We start from the raw sequence: 20,893 nt of genomic DNA, 5'->3' as shown, positions 1-20,893 counted from the left end.
GACATTTTTCAATAATTGACTTAACAGTAACATTAAATAGTAGCCTTGCATTTTTAAAACAGACATGCAGCAATTGATCAGCAACACGAAAGAGGAAACAATTACAGGTATAAGGTTAATAGCTAATTTCTTTACTAACAGGGAACTTTTATAAAATGTAACACTAAGGAGTTGTGTTTTACATTAAAAATGTTGATTAGTATTACAGTCAGTACATGACTAGATTATGAGAACTCACTTACAATAATGAACTCTGACCACCGCCTTTGATATGAATTACAATGATGTGCAACTTGACAACAGTATTATTAGCTGACACACAACTTAACATTTCAAGAGTCTGTTTCTGGGTAAGTCTTCCTGCCTGGTGTTATTCAATAAAGCAGCATATATGCAAATATTATACCAAATAACAGAAACAGCAAAGATCATATGAATTCTTTGCTGTTTTATATTAGCATTATTTCTCTAACAAGAAAATGAGGGTTTTTACAACTCAGTTTTCATAGAAGTGAAACTAGTGTAATCAGAATCACGTTCAAAATCTACATAAATATTCCCCAAAGTTCTAATAAAACTGTATTATCCTCTGACAAACTCTCTCAATCCATCTGCATTGTGATTTTCTCACTAACGTTGAACACCTCTAACATGTAATTCTACCGTTCAGTTCAGTTGGACTAAGCCCTATAGGCTTACCTGTTATCAGAACTTACTCCATATTGTTTTATTTGTATTTATTACAGAAAACAAGAAAACAAAAACAGAGAAGTAATTTAGAATCAAATAGATCTACTTTTTAAAGTGAGCACTTCAACCTTAAACTAGAAAATTGACTAATGAGAAGAAAAAAGTGTTTTTAAAGCAATTAATATAAGCCCACATTAATCAATTCACCAGGAAAGCTAGGTGCTAGCCCTCTAGTATAATGGCAAAGAAACTACAGCAGGTTCAAAGATAATCTATGCACAATGCTAACAAGTGCTTGTGAACTGAATCACAATTCTACCAACAGAAACCAATTAAAAGCACCACACTGACCTCCAAAGAGTTTGGCGGTTTTTTTACTGTTTGTTTTTTGAAATCGAGGGCATGGATATCAGATAGACCATTTCTGAATATACTGAAATGTAAAAAAATGCTAATGTACAACATCATGATGTATGATAAGAGGATCAATCCATTACAACACCGACTCTAAAATGTGCCTTAATGGTCTTTAATTGATAATGCATGTGTACGACCAGTAGCCTAAATGAGGTTTGAAAATTGGACCATTCTTGGATGACTCCAAAGACATTGTAATAAAAAGTTACTTTAATTAGTCAAGACAATCTGCTCCAATGTACAAGGTCTATCCATCTATCATCTTCACACGTACTAGGTCTGTGACATTTAGAAGCAGCAGTTCTTTGCTGCTCTTCAGCACCTTCCCATTTGGTTTTCTGCCGCCTTTTCCCCTTTTCTAGAGCAGTGTCTAATGTCTGTCTGGGAAAATTACAGCAAGGACAGGAGGTGGGGAAGGTTCCTTAATTTGCTCCCCTGTCCTTCAATCCACTATAAATCTAAGAAGGGTCACACCATTAGTTTTCAGATTATTTTTCCCCCCTCAGGAAATGACCTTAATAACAGAATACTGCAATGTGTCCCATTCTCATGATTATTATCTGATGCAGTATCTGACACTCCTCTCACCTCCACTCTATTTCCCTTACTGTCTCCCTTCCTTGCAACCAAAAATGTCTATTTCAGCAACCCATACAAATCAAACTCCATAGTTTTGAGTGTTTAGCTTTCAGATATATTAATGTCATCAAATACTGTAAGTTTCTGACTAAAGGTAAGTCAAGTAGGTGCATAAAAGAGCACACAGCAAAATATATAGATAAGGTTATGAAATGTAGCTATAAGACCAAGAGCCAAGTTAAGAATCATGATCCAGTATAAGTTTCCTAGAGTAGGCACAGTATAAAATACCTTACAATAGCCAAAACATTTAAGAAGAGCTAATTGATATACCATATTAAAAGAAATGAAGAAATTCAAATCAACTCCTTATTACTAAAAAAATCTAGCAATCTGATCATTACAGGCCACAACAAAACAGTGTACAAGACTCAAAGCAGAAACCAAAAAAAACCCAACCCTTAATGAATAGATGATGTCTGACTTTCTATCCGTATATATAACCCATACATTAAGTTGATAAACACACAAAGGACAAGGTATCTTATGATACTGCTCTTTTTGAATACAGTTTTTGCATAGTTAAATCAGATCTCGCCCTGCTGCAGACATCTGCTTTCACTGTGAGAAGTCCAGTTCTTCCAACCACTCCTTACACAAGTAAAATCCACCAAAAGTAATTAAACAAAGGTAAAAAAAACCCTAACGCAAATTTCCAGTAGTCCAGAGATTAATCATTAAATGATGTTACATGTTTCCTTAATATCAGTGATTTCTTTTAAAAATCACCAGTCTCAAAATAGCTGAAGATGAACTCTGTTATTAATTCTCACACTGGTTTTAATGTCCACAATTTTTCTTATCATAAAACATAACAAATTCTTGAAGAAAACAAGGCAATAGGTATCTAGGAGAGCCACAACAGAATACTATTAACACTCTCAAAGCCAGCCTGTTAGCTTTGAGCCAAGTATAAAATAGGCAACTGATGGACAAATTCTGTTCAAAGCTCATCCTTCCACTAACTGCTATTTTCTTAGTAAACAAACTCTAAGTAAGGTTGTATCCGACAGCAATTGTTGCATGATGTAAAAACATGTATATAAGGGAAACACCCGACTCATTCATACTCTAACCCATTAAGGTGAAAACAAACAAGAAAACACTCATCCTTCTCTAAAACTGGATTTTCTTTCTGTGGATGCTCATATGATCAGATATCCAAATACTTAATGTGCTCATAGAAACACATTAAAGTTTTTTTTACAGTTACCATCTTACACATACTGGAACTTATGTTTGTGAGAGATCTAATTCTGCAGCACATTAATGGGATATCACTAGAATTCTCCACTGCTAAATTGAAAAGCAATAGAGTGGAAGAGCTCCCGTAATACAGAATGTTAAAAACAACCCCAATAGTGGAGCAATGGCAAAGATTACAAAGTATTTTTTTGTATTCTTACAAAATATTAATTATTAAAGGCATTCAAAATATGTATTGTACATTAGCAGTATTTTATCATAAGCTTATAAGACATTAAAAACATAATAATATTTGAATATCCATGCCTCTGCCATATAGAACAAACTCCCTGTAATAAAAAACAGAAGCGTCAAAAAAATGGTAAAAAGAGGATGGAATGTTTTTCCTCTGATATCACAAGTTAGCTGATTTACAGTATCAGCTATGAAAAAAAAATGAAACAAAAGATTGGAGTGCATCTGTCTCCTTTCAAATGTTAAAATAAGAACTGCTCAAACGCTGACACCTCTATCGGGAAGCACACAGAAAAAGACTGAGGGGATGGGAAGAAGAAGAAAGATAAGTGTGAGATACAAGAAAAATGGTGGGATTAAAGAAAAAGAAAAATGGTGGATTAAAGAAAAGAGAGAGTAAGAAAGAGAGAATATGTGAGATGAACATGCCTGAGAACAAGCTATCATATGGAACAAACTAAATAAAACACAGTAGCCCTCATCCTCCTCCCAATTAACTCTTTTTTATTTCAAAATAAGGTTATTTTTTAAACAGCTATTTTTTAAAGATATAGAAACAATAAGGTAAATACAAATTTAAAATGTTGTCATTTTGCAATCTTTTTGCTACCACCATTTTTATTCATTTAAAGTAAGTCACAGGAGAAAGCATCCATTCCTGAAAGCCAGGCACTGTGGACGAAACGTAAGCTTGAAGAAGCCGCAGAGACTCAATAGAAAGTGACTCACATCACTATCATCAGTACTAAAATATAGTAGAGTTTTTCCACAAAACAAATTTAATCCCAAAGGATTTGTGTCCAATGTTACTTATTTACTTCCCATCACAATAATTGCAGATACTTTCCATGTGCCTAATGAAAGGGGCAAAAGAGAGCATATGCCTTGAGTAATTCTGAGCTCCACACGTACTGATTAATTAGCCATCAAACCAAAATAGAATCAATTGTGATCTAGTGTTCACTATAGCGTGTACCTCATTCCCATTTTGTTCACTAGCAGTTTCTGCAAATATGAATATATTATTCACCTCTGTCACGCTTTTGATGCATCGGCTACTTCCAGCTATAGTTATTGGGAAGTCAGAGAATCAGGAAGGAAACAGACCAAGAGAACTGCATAAACTCTGCTCCTTCAGAAATCTAGCCAAAGAAATTATTTAGTGAAAGTAAAAGAAGAGGGCCAGTAAAACAGGTGAGAAACAGAACAATTACAGAAGTGTTAGTATCTGGAATATAGTAGCCCGTCCTTAAATAACAGTACTGGATACACTGGATTTAAAATTATTAACAGTTCATTGGATATCCACAGCTGCTCTTTAATAATATTAAGAAAAGAATTGCTGTCTGCTGTAAGAAGACCATGAGGATGAGTGTGCATCCACAATCTACCTACATTGAGCATAAGGGCAAATACACGATTACTCAAATAAAGAGAATTCATTAGACAGAGGAAAATTGCTGCTATAATGTCCAGCATTTTAGTTACAGAAATATTTTTTGTAACTCTTAAAGTATTAGAATATCTGTAGGTTAATTCTAAAAATAGAAAGCTGTACTATTTGTTTGTATAATACATAAAATCCTGCAGTAGCATAAACAGCTTCTATACAATAAAAATACAGTTAAGTACATTTACTGTATTCAAACCATTTAAAATCTCAAGCCACTCTATTGCCTAGTTCATTTTTCGTCTACTTAGTATATTAAAGCACCGTTCACAGTAGCATCATACAAGATTAAAAGAGGATGTTTTCATCTTTTGTAATAAAAACAGTGGGAAAACAAATTAAATTCCCTTATAGTTTTTTTATCTTGTGCTCATTTCAATCAATCAAAGCAAGACAGTATGGTACGCAATGACTTCTTAGCCATAACACTGTCAGCCACCACGAACAGACAATGGTGAGTGCAAGAAAACATGACTTTCTGGGCAGATCCAGGAAGGGGAAGAGCTGCATGTGTACACACATATGTGAGAGAGATGCTTCCTTATTACTATCAACAAATGCAGTTTAAGTTCTATGCCACTTTTTTTTTTTTTGGCCACCACAGCCTAAACTTTGAACCAGAAGAAAGAGACATTAAGATACTTTTAAACATACTGAGTGTACCTATACCAAACATTAAAATCTGTATTTAGGAACTTACAAGGGTAGCTATATTTGAAGAAAAACTGAACAGCTTTAAAGTGAATTGACTGGTTTTACAAACGCATCACCTTTGTCCTAGTACAAATATGCTTAGCTGGACAACAGTTTTGATAATGTTTTGGTATTAATTTTTTTAAGTTTTTAATGATAATTTTAATGTTAAAATTCTTATGATTTTGCCTCTAGTGTTTCATTGGCTAAATCCATATTAAAATAACGAGGACCATATAAAATTGGCACAAAAGACACAGGATTGTGTTATATAACAAATATTCTCCAAGGATTTTCTAAATCAGCTAAGTGCTAGTCAAAGTAGTATGATAGTGAGATCTAAGTTATTGTTAATTCCTAATGGAAAGAAATTAATTGAAACAGAAAGAACCCAGAACAACAGAGAATGTGTAGTTGTATCACCTCACAGAAGCAGGGCTGTGTTCAGTCACGGCCACCAACAGTTTCAGAGCATACATTGGTACTGGGTCCGGAGCCATCAGAATGTGCTCATACCTGAAAGGGAAGGGGGAAAAGGGGTAGCAACAGTGGGGGAAAAAACGTCAAGAGATGTGTGTTAAAAAGTTGATATTAAAAATACATCATTTCCCATTTCCAAACTTTATAATAACCACAATGGAAACACAATGTTGTTTGGAACTGTACAAGGCAATAAACAAGACTTAGAAACAGTATTTTAAAACATCAGATTAACTTTAAAAGCAACATTAACAAAAGAACACATTAGTTTTTAGAGAGAGATACACAATTATAAAATATGTGATTATATATATTTATAAAACATACACGTTTTTATAAATATAAACTATATTAAAATATATTTATAAAATGCATTTTTCTATATGATTTATTTATTGATCTATATTATATATTTTTATATATTAAAAAATCTAATCTTCAATAGGCAAGTAGAAACCGAGCCTCAAAATATTAGGCAGAAGATTTACTGGGCGCTCAGGAAGACCATCAACCAACTTATATATGATTAAGCTCTATATTTTGTTTACATAGTGATTATTCTCAAAATGAAATATTTTACTTACAAAACACTCGCGTTGAGCTTTGTTTTATTTCAAATTTCAAAAAATATTGCTTTAACTACAGTATACTTCCATTCTCCAAGTAATATGGAACAGAACAATAAAAAAATACTTCAAACAATGTTTATTGAGAGCTATGGCAGTGAAGATAAAACTACAAGAAAAACATCTATGAAACATTTGCAAATATCACCTCATGGAAATCTTGGTAAGGGAAAACAGGCTGCTGAAAAACAAAACAGGTCTTGCTGTTGCTGCTAACATTCCAGTAAAGCCCACCCAACAAACAGCGCTATTTTTATTTTGTTTAAATCAAAATGTATCTGAAGGGCAATAGGATACAATGATGGAAGAGAGAAAGATGTAAGCAAAAAAAAAAAAAACACCACCACAGACTCAGCCATGTCAAAACACTGTCTTTGGTTACAAATAGTGCTACTCTAAACATGTGTAAGTAATAGAATTGGAAGCATTAATCGCTTCGTTTGTAAAAGAAAAACCATGAAGAATTAATCAAGTGCAAATGAAAGGTTGATTTGTAGGAAAATGTGGTAAGTTATCACGTTTTGTGCAACAAAACGCTTTCACTACATTTTTTTCTTTTTGTGTTCTGAGGGGGAGAGGGAGTTGGAATCAAGCAAATCACCAAGAATTTTACTTCACATCTTGAGATCCCTAGTGCTGCCTGAACTGAGGAATCTGGATCACTTCCCACCACCTGGGTGTTGGCATGTACCCTACTGTGTGCTAGCTTTTCACTGGAATAAAGATCCCCTCTCCCCAAGCACCGCACCTCAGCACTCCAATTTACACAGCAAGGAAATTTAGAAAGAGGTGTCGTGCTTTCCGGCCAAGCCTCTCATCTGGACAGCTCTAAACCAGCTGTGCATTCTTGATGTAGCCTGTGGGAGCTCCTTCATAGGGGCTAACATTCCCACACAAGCACACAGCCTATGGGCAATGTGTCATGGCTACTACGTATTAGCTTGAATATTCTGCCGTAGAGTTGCAAACCACATTAGAGAATCTACACAATTAATCAATTATAAGTCAGTGTTGGTCATGTCTTCAGTGATTAAAATCTCTCCTTTACAAATGACACATTCCAGTTCCTGAAAGAAAACTATTTCTCATTGGTGATTAAAAAGTCCCTTTCTTCATAAGGAAGAAAATACTGTAACACATTAGTAGACACTGATCCTGGAAGCCCTATGTGAGCCCAATACATATTCCTACCAAATATAATGGAACTATTTGCATTTTTTTGCAGAATCCATGACTAAATCTTTTGAGGCAAGCAAAGATGCTATCAAGTGACTTAGGTGCCAGAAGTCATCTGCTCACTGCATAAGACATGGATTTAGGTCTCCAAAATGGTAATTCCTAATAGTAATAACGAATGAATCAGCCATGCTAGCTTAAAAATCTGACACTTGGCAATATACTTGTTTTATGATAGACACATCAATATTTTCCCTAAACAAGGTCCACTTTAAACAATTTTAAGCCTTCTATGTATTACATTTGAGAGACACTGTTACTATTCTGCACATTTAGCATCCTAATTCCTCAGATTTCAATAAAAATCAGTCTCACTTTATTTCCTTTTACTTGAAACTCTATTACCCCCACCCCCGCACAGAAAACATTAGTAGAGGATATTTCTAAGGGCAAGTGCAGTGATCCATCAAACCAAATACCATGTGAGAAAATGCAGATTACCAAAATGAATGTCTTGGCAATTAATATAAACAGATTGCCTGAATAAAGGCCATTAGGAGCTATAAATACATGAACCTTCTGTGAAGGGAAAATATTCCGTGCTTGAGATACTTTGTTAAATGAATGAATTCATCTAATGATTTCCCTGCCACTTCAAAACACAAACCAATTTAGTAACAACAGTTTTGAAGAACATTTTATAAGGGTTTTGTAAACTGTAGGTAGTACACCGCAATGAGTTATTTTGTCAATCTCTTCTATAAGCAACAGTGACAAGAGGACCTAGAGATCTGGGGATATGGATTCTCTTAAGCTCTTAAAAAAGACTAAACATTTTATCGACAAATTATCTCAAGTATCCTGGACTTTGTGCTTGCAGAACTGGCTTGGCAGTCTACTAAGAACAAGCTACATAATCTTTCAAATGAAGCAGAACTTTATTTACACATTCCTCTCCTTTTGCTGGTTCTGGCTCAAATTTCAAATTATGATATATAATTAGGAACATTAAGAATTAAATAAAAAAGTGCTGATGTTTTGATTTCTGATTAAAAAAATCTGGATATGTAACAGAAAACATTTGCCTTGTATTAATTTTCTATAGCTGAAAGCTTCGTTTTGTTTATGAAATACTCAGGAAAATAACCTTTCAGTGAACTGAAATTAAATGACACAATTTCATTCAATTCTACCAAAATCCTGTGAGGAAGTTAACTTTCTGATCTACAAATGCACAAATATTTAATGGAATTACCATTTTATTGATGATGCAGAAGATGAGAAAGAAGTGGCAACCACTGCATTCCTCCATTTAGCTCAAAATGAAGACCATTTATATTTCATGCACAGTGACCAAAATTCTATTTCCTGGGTGAGTTTTACATTTAAACAAATTAACTTGGAGAAGATATTCATAGGAATGAAATATATACGCAAATGAGCACCATTATAACCTTCCTTAAAAAGAACATCACATGTTAAAGCCAGATGTCCCTCTCTTCCATACTCAACAGCTCTCAGTTCTTAAAAAGCAGAATTAAAAGGGGTGGAAATACCCACTTCCCCACACAGACTGCCCACGAACAAACAGCCATTGCATCCCTCCTCTCCTCTTTTGACTGTCCTCAGCTGAGTTACACTCTGTCCTATCCTTTGTCCAGCAACAGAAAGACTAAACATCAGCAAACACCTCTTCAGCCTCCAAACACAGGCTAGCTGTTTCTTTACTTTCTACCTCAGAGTTTTCAAGTAACTCTTACTTCTTGGGATAGGACTTTATGTTATCTTCACGAGTAGGTTACATTGAATCTTAGACCTCCCTTCTCTCTAGATTTAGGCCAGACCCCTTTGCATTCAGATAAAGCTTCTTTTGAGAACCGTAGAGAGTGTATGAGGATTCATTCCTACCTCCCATCAATATCTTCCTACCCATACGTAGAACATTGCTGAACAAAACTTACCTTTCATGTCTTTTTTGACATCCAAAGCAGCTGCTTTGGTCTTTTCTTAGGTTTTTTTTAAGTCCTCTCCAAAGTGAGTTTTAAGACTTTCAAGTCAAAACTGAGTTTGAGTTTTCTTTTCTGCAGAAAATCCTCAAACCCTCCTCCGCTTTTTGTTTCCTCTGTACCTTCTTGCATTGATTACCTGCTCCCCACAGGTGAACATATTTCCTAGGGGTTGGCTCAAACCACAGGTTCAAGTAATGTATTAAATATGCAGACACCAGTTAACTCTTTCTGAATCACTGGAAGATTTAAATATTGCTTTACTATGCTCCTAAGCTAGAGCAAAATTTGTTTATACCAAGTTCCAATATATTCCAAATATCATAAACGTCAATAATTATTTTCTTGAGATAATCTCAAAGTGCTTTTCAAATACATTTATCATCATCTCTACTGGTGAGATAAAGGAATTGATTCAGGAAATACTTCAAGCCTGGAACCAAGATTATGAGCTACTGCAAGACCCTTTTTTATATAACTACAATGCAATGCATGCAAAGATAGCACAGCAGAAGTCCCCAAAGTAGGATCATATTTAGTCTCAGACCAAAAAGCCCTGCCACTCAATTGAGCTAATTAGCTTGGAGACAGGTTATACTGGCTGTTTTCCTTCTAGTTTGGAACTAGCATGACACTGCCCCCGCTCCCCCAGTTCAATGAGAAACATTTTATAAGATGGGCATGTCCACAAAGGGCAAGATTCAGAGGAAGGAAAGAGCTTAGTCTCGCTTGACTCTTCCTCTACCTGAAGAAAAGTATCTGACAGCTTTTAATAATGCATAGACTCTATTTTTAAAATAATATTTTCAGTTTCCATTTTAATTCATAATAATAACCAGTGAAAAAAAATAGTGTGAAGAAAGGTGTGAAAATAAGCTTCTCTATAGAGCTCTAAGATTTCCTTCCCATTCTCTCTCACAGAGGAAAGATTACACATCTTGTATGGACAGAACTTTGGTCCTCAACTTGTAAGAACATTAGTCAATTAGCAAGAGACAGTCTCATTTTTGGGGAAGACACTGTGTTTCTGATCATTATCCAGCATCCATTCCTCCACCCTTCTGACACTTACTTAATGTAGGGGTGGAGAACAATTTTCTCAGTTAGGGCAGCTAAGTATTTACAATTATTAACTTTTGAGGACCACACATTAAAATACACTGTAACATTATTAGAATAATGTGAAAGATAAGTGATGACTCATCTTTACTGTACTCATCCTGCGTTCGTGCTTTCCTTCCCTCTACTCACAGATGTTACCAGCTCACAGTATGCATGTGCGTAACAGAGAGCTGTCTTCGTGCTCACCTGCAAGTCATTTTGAAATGACAGGCCTCATTTGACCGTCAACCATATAAATGAAGTTCCAGCCCACATCTGGCCCACAGGCTGTGGTTTCATCTACTCTACTGTAGGGTTTTTCTGCTGCCTGGGGCAGCAGCAAAGGGCAGCAATTTAGAGGCAATAACCCCTGAGTGGATCATGGAGGACTAATCCATCCTATACAATTCCTTTTTAAGAAATTATATGCCATTCCATATGATTTCAGAACATCTTACATGAGGGCACAATATCCAAAAGAGACAAAAAGATGTTGCTGTTAGAATGTTCTGACTTTATTAGCAGAACAAAAAAGGAGTATTTAAATCACAGCCCAAAAGCTAGGGGAAACTTGTTTCACTCCAAGAGCAGCCAGAGGCACAGTATCAGAAATGAGTGTCTCACAGAAGTTGTGTTTGTGTTGTATATGACAAAGTACTAAATAAACCTAGGAGAGAGATGGGCGGAGAACTCTGGCAGCAGTTAATTGCTATTCCTCTTTTCGTTTTGCCATTTAAACATATAAAGGGTAGTTAAAACAAATACACTGTCAAAATGCATTGAGTATCAAGTTATTCCCCATTACAGGAGCAACATTATACTTACTCAGGCAGCAATGAATCTCTAATGAGAGACAGAAGCTTGCTGTTTGAGTCGAGGCTCTCCCCTTTCTCCTCAGCCATGACCTCGTGGCTTAAAAGCAGTGATGTGGTTTCCGAGAGCAACCGCAAGCTGAAGAGTCTCCATTCCACTTGAAAATAAAGGTGCCAAGAATGTGACCACACTGAAGTCTAATTAAAACAAAATGTGGAATTCATGGAAACTGTAGTTGATGTGGCCATATACTTACCATTCTGACTGTGGACCAAAGAAACTAGTGGTGGGAGGATAGAGTCTTCAACCTAAAACAGAATTAGAAATATCTGGCTTAGATTATTCACAGGGGAAAAAAATAGAACACAGATACACTATCATCTATGTTTATTCCACTGCTAGAGCGCTTAATCAAAGAGATGAACAATCATGGAAATTCATCCATAATCACACTTATAAAGCCACCAGGTTCACTTTTCTCCGGTAAACTGTCATAAAGTTAGAGACAGTAATGTACTTTTATATAGAAAACAACAGTAACTTTGGTATTCATTAAGAGTAAATTTTTAATTTAAAATACAGAATTCAGTGCAGATGTAAGATATTACGAAAAAAGAGTATTAGAATATCTATTAATCCTGATGCTTTAATCCATAAACTAATCATCGAATAGAGTTCAGAAGAAACGTCCTTCTAAAACAAACCTGCATGGAACTAAAATACATCAAGAAAGATGTACTATCTCTAATGAAATATCCCTAAGCTTAGTAGAGAGTCTTGATAAAATTTTAACTTTTTCCATTCTGGTAATACACAGTCTTCAATTAAAATGTAAATTTACAGACTTAACATTTGAAATGCAAAAAAAAAAATCCAGTCAACTCTTCATTGTCCATGAGTGTATTGTTACAGATTAATCATCTGTCACAGGATTAGTCAGCTTAGTTCCATAAGCTGAAAACAACTTATGGCAAACTAGGCTATAACTCCATTTTACATATCTAATATTACAAAAATAGTGTATTATTAGTATTCTCTATAAGAGAATAAATTGCTAAGTCTTAAGTCATTGGTAAAATATAATTTATTTAGACAGGACATGCTTTGTTTTGGGGGAGAGGATAGATGGACAGCCCTGCAATTTTTAAGTATGCATCATGGATACTTAGCTTGTCCTTGGATTTATTTATACTAATAAAATTATTGTGTAGGTTCTCACTATATCACGGACAGGACTTGGTGTAACAAGACTGCGTTATAATCCCCAATGTGTTTTCTTTTAGTGATTAATACTAGAAGACAGAATTTCTCTAGATTTATGCAGCTACTATTAAGAAACACCTATAGAAGCTGAAAGTCTATATGAAAAGGGGTCACTAAATGAAGTTAGCCTCTAGTCAGCAATAACTACAATTAGCAACTATTTCATTGTTAGTTGGTGGTCTCTGTTAAACAAATCTCTGATGTTAAGGGATTCATTTAGTCTAGCTTTTTTCACTTCTGAATAAACAACCAAAAGATGCCTTTGTTACATACTTTCAATAAAAGAGGTAAAGGACTCTGCTTGAGGTATGGAAGTCAAACTACTCTTGCAAGTACAAATAGCCTTTACACTTATATAGATAATGCTTCATATCATAGACGTAGTGACTTTTGTTACACTTCATAATTTTGAAATATTTAATGGACGTATCAGTTAATATGCAGTAAGATAAATAATAAAACTACATTGTACTCCAACAACTCCATTAGTGCAGGTTTCTAAATTGTTCTACAAATGGTAATTTATCAGTTATAACATATCTGTAAGGCAGGATTAAAAAAATGTATGTACTTAAGGTCTTTCAGTCCAAAAAAAAACAGTTCAACCTACTGCAATGCTTCTTAAATGAAGAGGCACATTTAAGTGATAAATTAAAGGTGTGAGACAGAAAAGAGGCAAAAAAAGCAGCTCGCAATTGTCTGAAGCAACGTAGGGACTCAGAATATTATGAATCACTCAGCAGCAGCAGCATTGACTCAGACTGATACCAATCAAGATAGCAGTATACAGCAGTATGATGCAACTTCAATTTCTAAAACTTCAAATCTTCTTTCCCTTTCATGTAGTATTAACAGTAGTCTTACCACATTAGTGAATGTAGTTAAGCCAGCCATAAGTCTTTTCTAAGACAAACATATTTTAAATTGTCATTGTAAAGAAGATTCTTTAGGTCTTAAATAACTGTAGTAGCTTTTTCTGACCTTTTTCTAACACGAACCTCAATTTTGGCAAACAAACTGTTTAGAATGAATTCTCCACAGGAGGTGTTTGCCTCATGTCAGTTCGGTGTGGTGGGGAGATCAACTAAATGAAGCACTAATCCTATGGAAAATTATTTTGTGATGCAAGAGCATATCAGAATGCACATGCTGAAGGGAGAAGCAAGTATTAAATTGTACATGAACCTTAAATCAGATACTTCCTAACTCTGCAACCTTCATCTTCTCTCCATGCCATTTGGGTCACTGTTTTTTTACTAATGTGTACACAAATTTGTAAACAAGATATGAACTAAGCAAGTAATTATTGAGGTGAAATAAACTGAAGTGTAATAGTAAATAAAGTATTTTTAATAAATTCACCACTGAATTGCACACGTTTCTTTAAGTTATGTATACAGAAGCATGGTATTAGTATTTTGGCATTTTCTAGAGGGATTGAAACAAATAGAAGAATACTAATCAAGGATTCATTTTTTCTTTTAAATGACTGCTGACATCTACATGGAATCAAATCTCCATGTATGCATGAAGGTAGTCAGATATTTTTTTGTTTCAGTCTTTATCACTAAGATTGTTTACAAAAAAAAGTGGGAAATAGTCTTCTTTAAGCCTAAACAGACTAGATAGTTTAAATATGATCATAGCTATATCTGGGTTTCTACCATCTTCTAAATAGCCTGATATCCAGTTCATTACAAATCCCTAATTGCACAGAGCCACCATTGTGTAATTCTGTAATGATGGCATTCAAAGGCTATGTTGCCACAACTGTGCTGTTACCAGTACCCAAAATATAGCAATGAAATACTAGAAACTTTCATACACACTACATTCACATCTCCCAGCCATAATACAGGACAGCTATAGTACAGGACCAAAAAAAAAAAAAAAAAAAAGTAGCTCACACCTAGTAATCCTGTTTCTGCCAATTGGAAAGGAGTAGAAAAAGAGTAGGAGAAATAGATGAAGCGTAAAGCACAACTCGTTTCTAGTAAAGTAACTCGAGTTAAAAATCTTCCTAAGCTGATTCTGTATCTGTATGTTTGCATTTCATAATGCTTACTAGCCTTTTCTCCCCTATATTTGTCCGATCCTATCTTAAATGTATTTATACTTTTAGCATGTGCAATACCTATGGCACTGAATTCCACACTTCAATTATGCCTTATGAAAAGGGACTTCCTTGTTTATTTTAAAGCAGCTAACTTGATACGCACTTATTCTTATTTATAAAAACCATAAGTAATTATTTCCAATTCATCTTTTCCATGTCATTCATAATTTTATACTCTCAAGTCTTTTGTTTCCAAGCTGAAGTTCTTATCTACTCAGTCCCTCCTCGCATCATCGAGCTGTACTTTTTCTTGTTAAGCTCCATTCCCTTTGAGAGTGAATGACCACAACTGCATTCATGATTCAAGGCTTGAAGGCACCACAGACTTACCACGGCATAGTGATGTTTCCTGCTTTTTCGTCTGATCTTTTACCAGTCATTTCTTATAATCTAGTTGACTTTTGGATTACTGCTGAGTATAAAGCTATCATTTTCATAGAAAAATGATGCTAAAAGATCTCCAGAACAGTTACAAGTAGTTTAGAGCCTGACACTGCATATGCATAGTTCGAATGATTTTCCCCATGTGCATTGTTTGACTTTTATCAGTATTGAACTGCATGTCATTTTATTGTCTTTTCACTCAATATCTTGAAACCTTCTGCAACTCTTCTGTCAGTTTTAATTTTCACTACTGTGAATAATTCAGTGTCATCAGTCAGTTCTGTCACCTCCCTATTTATTCCCTTTTCTGGATTAGTTATAAATAGCACATGTTGCAACACAGATCTTTGTAAGGCACCATTCTTAATATACCCAAATTTTTAAAAACTGATTTCTATTCTCTACTTAGTAAATTTTAACTAGTTAGAGAAGTTGATCGGTCAGAGGGTAAGAGGGAAGGGCCACTGATGGATTTGGTGCATGACTTTGTCAAAAACATTTTGGAAATCCAAGTATACTATGCAAAACCAAAAATCTGTCTCCATAATGTTCACTTCACTGATTTCTGCAAGGAAAACTCTACTAGTGAGGTATGAGCACCCAGCAAAAGCTGTACTCACTTTTCTGCAGTATTTTATTACTTACAAAAATCAGATCTTTTGAAAACAATGCAGAATTTTGATAGAAATTCTTCTGCAAAGTCTGTATGTTACTCTAACCCTCAAAAGAGAAAGAGAGACAAGCCAGTTTCAGAGTAGTTAAGTATTCACCAGCTACTAGAAGGGGCTTGAAAGAGAAAACTGTAATTTCAGTCCTTCTCTGCTTGTCTCCACTGTTCAGGAGATGTCAGACACAAGGCCTGCACCCTAAATATATGTGCCTGCTTTGTTACAAACAAACACACACTGCCTCAGCTTTACTTAACCTGAGCAAGCAAAGTCCAAGCTCCACAAGCACCCCCTAAAAAGCAGTTATAACACTGCAAGGGCTCACAGTGGGAGGATGCAATACACTAAATCCCTATTTAGCAGGAGGTATCCCCTAAGAATAATGACGCAGAACTAAACTTCCATTCACTTGTGCTAGTCAGCAAGGATGAATTAAACTATTCAACATATACATGCAACCATCATGTATTAATGAACTAGCATATAACCAAACTTATCCATTATCCCCTACAACTTAGGCTATGTTTATATGGGTAGCTTAACCCCCTTCTCAAGGCAACAGAACTTACTTTAATACGGTTAACATTACCAACCTAAAAAATCTCTCCCTTGATTGAAACTGAGCTTCAGAGCTCTTCAAATCACTGCTTAAGGCCAAAGTCTTGACATTTGGTATTACACTGGGCAGACAGAAAAAGCAAGCAGGCTTAAAGCCTAGTCCAGTAGCATTTGTGAACCATGCTGTTCTCAAGTGAAAATCAGACCCAGGAATTAAACTTCCATGAAGAAACTACACTATCCACTCCATGCAGCTATCGTATCCAAACTTGCAAGTGACTAAGCCCATTACTTTACTTCCAAAGATTCTTCTAGAGGTATCTGGTTCTTTTCACTGTGCATATGTTTAACTTACAACTACTGACAAACATCATCTCCTTATCTACTATTCAAAGCAGAACATACCAAAGCAAAGACCATCAGCTCCCAAACCCGTTTTTTCCAGTCACAGGTAAGATCCACAACATCCAACATTACCTTGACATTTATTCCCTTTAAAATTCCACATACAAAGTTATTGCTGAAAGTGACCATGGAATTAAGATCATGCTGCCTTCAAACTTCTTAAAGTATTTGTTGGAGGCACAGCATGCTCCTCAATGTTTTAATATTGCCAGTAATCTCTCAGAATGTAATAGAAAAAATAATCTAATGCATATTAGAATGAGTTGGGAGAAGGATGACATTTCTGTAATTTTTTTTGAAAAGTCTTCAGAATTTCAGAATCTGCATTGAGGTGTTTTTTTTTTTTTCTTACTTCTGGGAAGGGACAGCACTGATTGACTGACTCAATATGTCAATTAGTACAGAACTGGTTTCACAAAAAAGTCTCATGTCATGTGGATTAGCTTAATGGACAGAAAGCCACATGGGGTGTAGAATTTTAATCTACTTGAAAAGGGAAAGTGTTTGAAGAAATGCTGTACAATATGTTCATATAGTCATACCCTACACTGACAAAATTAAGGTGTCAGTGGTTAGATCAGAACAGCCTGTGGATGAAGAACACCACTGATGTTGAATCAAGAAAAGACTAAGATGAGCAGAAAAAAGCACTTGCAGGAGTTTCTAACCCTTGTGTTGTCATCTTTGGTGAAAATAATAACTCTTACCATTGTCAACCAGTAGATTTCCATATCATACTGCTTTTCCCTTGACTTCCCATCAAGCAGTTCATCATGTTTAGGGTGCTTTTACTTTAGCCTGATTTTTAAAAATAAGTTTTAAAACCATGAGGAGGAGAATCACTGCTGACAACTTTTGCCTCAATCAGAGAAGGAATTTCATGCTCCGGGTAAAAGATCATCTGTGCAGTATACAGATCATTTTTGGGAGCTAGTTAGAGTATAGCAAGGACTTCCACGGGAGCTGCCTGCCATCATGAACCTCATCTCTGCTCAAAGTGCTCTGAATTAGCATATGTCCTTTTTTCAGGCAAATAAATATACTTAACAGAGAAAAGAAAATGCAAATGATACAGTCAGCACAGAATTCTTCCAGTTAATTATATCTAAACCTTTACCAAAATTTGAAAACAAATATTATTGTAACACTTATTATCTGAATTTAATAAATATTTTTCCATTTAGGTACGTGGAGGAAACAGGCAGTTGGACCTGTGTCAGTTAAGAAACCAGGGTTTATATTCCACTCCAGCCTATAAAGACTCTTCTTGATGGCCGCCATCATCATGTTTGCGTACCTGGAAATCTACAGTTTTGTCAAAAGTTGCTGAGTCACACTTACTGTTAGTCTTTACTTTATATCTTGTAAAAATGCACACAACTGCATGCAAAATGAAATTACTGCTCACTACTGGTTTTCATTTGAGCACTTTCAATTAATTTCCCTTGACTTTATCATACTTAGCCATATATAATACAGTCAGTCCCCACAGAAATGACTCTCCTCAATAACTGACTTCAGGTTGATGATAATCAGAAATTTGATCACAAAAAAATCAATTTATTCAATTTTCTTTGTTCAAGGTACAAATACGAAGGCAAATCAAAGGTGAACTTCTCAAAGTGGAAAAGAACCTGGAACATTACTCTTAAATTCCTATTAACTTACACAATTTCCATTGCAGCTAAACTAAAACCAGAACTGAACTGAAAAACTTACTGGTTCTGATTGCTTAATATAACTTCACTTTTTATTAAATTCATTAAACTTTATTAGAAATGCATTTATTTTCTGATTAGAAATTTTAAAGCAATGTCACAGTTGTTGTGGAAAAAAATGCATCCTCTCAAGAAGGTTTTGGCCTTCCCCCCACCCCCTCCATAAAATGCTGTTTTTAACCAACTTTGTCTAAATGAGCAATCCAGGCTTCAGAGATCAGTCTAGGATACACATTTCCTCCAGTAAAAGAGTTTCCTATTAACCACTGTTATACTTAAATATTGATCTGGAAGCTTGAACACGTCTTGCTTCAACTTTTTAAAAAAGCACCAAGTTCCACTGGGTGCTGGCATTTATATTCATAGATTCTAGTCATGCTCAGCGAGCAGCAATTAGAAGATATCCCTTGAGTAACAGCAATTCTAAAAATATTCTGTATGCATCATAGAAGATGAAGTACCACTTTCCGCTAAAGTAATGTATGCTGTACATTCAAGTATAATTAGCACACTAGACTTCATAAATAGTATTAAACTAATTACTGTTTGTACCACTAGTGGCAGATGTGGTTAGAGATTATTAATTACAGTGGACAATTTCTTGAATTTAACATACCAAATACAAGACAATTTCTCCATTTTGTGTCTGAATGGCTATTTGCTGAGTGTCAGGAGGGCTCTTAAATTAGGAAGAACTATTACTTATGAAAATGAGCAAGTGAAGTAATAGATTTTATTTTCTAAAAAAAAAAAAAAAGACGTTCACTGACAAGGATATAATTATTTTTAGTTAATAAATTTCAATATACACCTATTCTAAGTCAGGGAAACTATTCTACAGAAGTGCTATGTGTCATAACTTTAGAGGCGCTGGACAGGCAGGAAGCGCCTGAAACAGAAACAACAGAAAACTGTTCCCCAAAAATTTAGATACCTAAATAAAACTCACCTATTGGTAGCCAGGCCTTAATTCAAAGATAGTGGGATAGTCATTCCCTGGCTTCAATATAACATCCTGCTGAATGTGGGGATGGGAGCAGGGGATGAAGGGTTGTAAAGGGGAGCTGTCTCCTTGGTGCTATTTTTTTCAGGGGAAAAAAACCCAGACCATTAAAGTTTAAACAGCTAGAGGAATTTTATTTAATGTGCTGACACAAGGTATTGCAATTTCAGTAAATGTTGATGGACCTCCATAAAAAATGGTACATATTTCTGTCAATATAAGACACACCAATAACCCACAGAGCAAAATGATTATTTTTAAAAATTGAGATGATTCTAGAATGATACTGTCATAACACAGTGACTTGCAGGCTGACAGGCATGTACGGAGATACCAATAGGTATCCACACCTCACCTAGATTTACATTTCTTTTCTAGAGCATACTTTGCCATATTAAAATAAATTGAACTGTTTAGTTCTCTACTATTTCCCCTCTGACTATAAATTGGTTAGATTTTTGTGCATAAGGACCATTTTCTTGAATATCACTGTTTTGTGAGCATTTAGATTCCTATTTTTTTTAATTAATTTTAATATTTACACTTATTAAGGCTTTATAATCTAAATACTCAACTAACACACACACACTAAATAGGATTCAGCTTCTAAAAACACTTCATTTCTAAGATTAGCCATTCTTATCTAGCACAATCCCTAAGATCACTCATTCTTATGAATTTATCTATTTGCTAATACCTTTCTTCATTTAAGTGCTATATTGAGAGTGCCCTTAACCTAATTCCAATACAAACACATAAATTTCAGTTTGAATTAAATGGTCATCCCACTAAGTATAGTGGGTTACACTTTTGGTAGGAATTCAGGCACAAAAATGCACTGGTACAGGTTACAATGATTTGTCAATTACTGATTCAAGCATTCCAACCTACTGATTTACTGACAACTATTTCACAACGTAATTGTTCTGGCTTCAGCTAGCTTAGCTCAAAGTAAATCATTTAACAAAAAACTTCAAACAAAACAAATCTTTAGTGATGTAAGAAGCTTACAGTATGTGGATTTGGTAATTATAATGCAATTTTTAGTAAGCAATCTGTTATATTTAAACAAAAAAACCCAACCATAACTGCTATAAACTGTTACTCTTGATGATGATCTCATCAGGAAGAGTATTGATGGAACGGGTCTTCAACTCTCAGAGGTCATCTTTCCAAGCTATGTTAAAAGCATAATGACAAATTAAGTAGTGAGTTTTTCACTAATATATAGCAACATACTCGCTTTG

The 20,893-nt window shown here is 35.0% G+C and overlaps 1 protein-coding gene across 1 annotated transcript in view; it reads right to left on the bottom strand.

Moving 5' to 3' along the window:
- Nucleotides 1–20,893, bottom strand: part of ULK4 (unc-51 like kinase 4) — a 253,157-nt gene that overhangs the window by 136,047 nt on the left and 96,217 nt on the right. The window contains exons 29-31 of the mRNA XM_075143193.1: nt 11,788–11,839; nt 11,544–11,688; nt 5,753–5,845 (exon numbers count right to left, since the gene is read on the bottom strand). Coding sequence (XP_074999294.1) covers nt 5,753–5,845; nt 11,544–11,688; nt 11,788–11,839 — 290 coding nt within the window. The remainder of the gene's footprint in view (nt 1–5,752; nt 5,846–11,543; nt 11,689–11,787; nt 11,840–20,893) is intronic.

This window comes from Calonectris borealis, chromosome 2 (genome assembly GCF_964195595.1).
Source record: "Calonectris borealis chromosome 2, bCalBor7.hap1.2, whole genome shotgun sequence".
Classification (NCBI taxonomy): Eukaryota; Metazoa; Chordata; class Aves; order Procellariiformes; family Procellariidae; genus Calonectris; species Calonectris borealis.
This window is presented reverse-complemented; position numbering and strand designations above follow the sequence as displayed.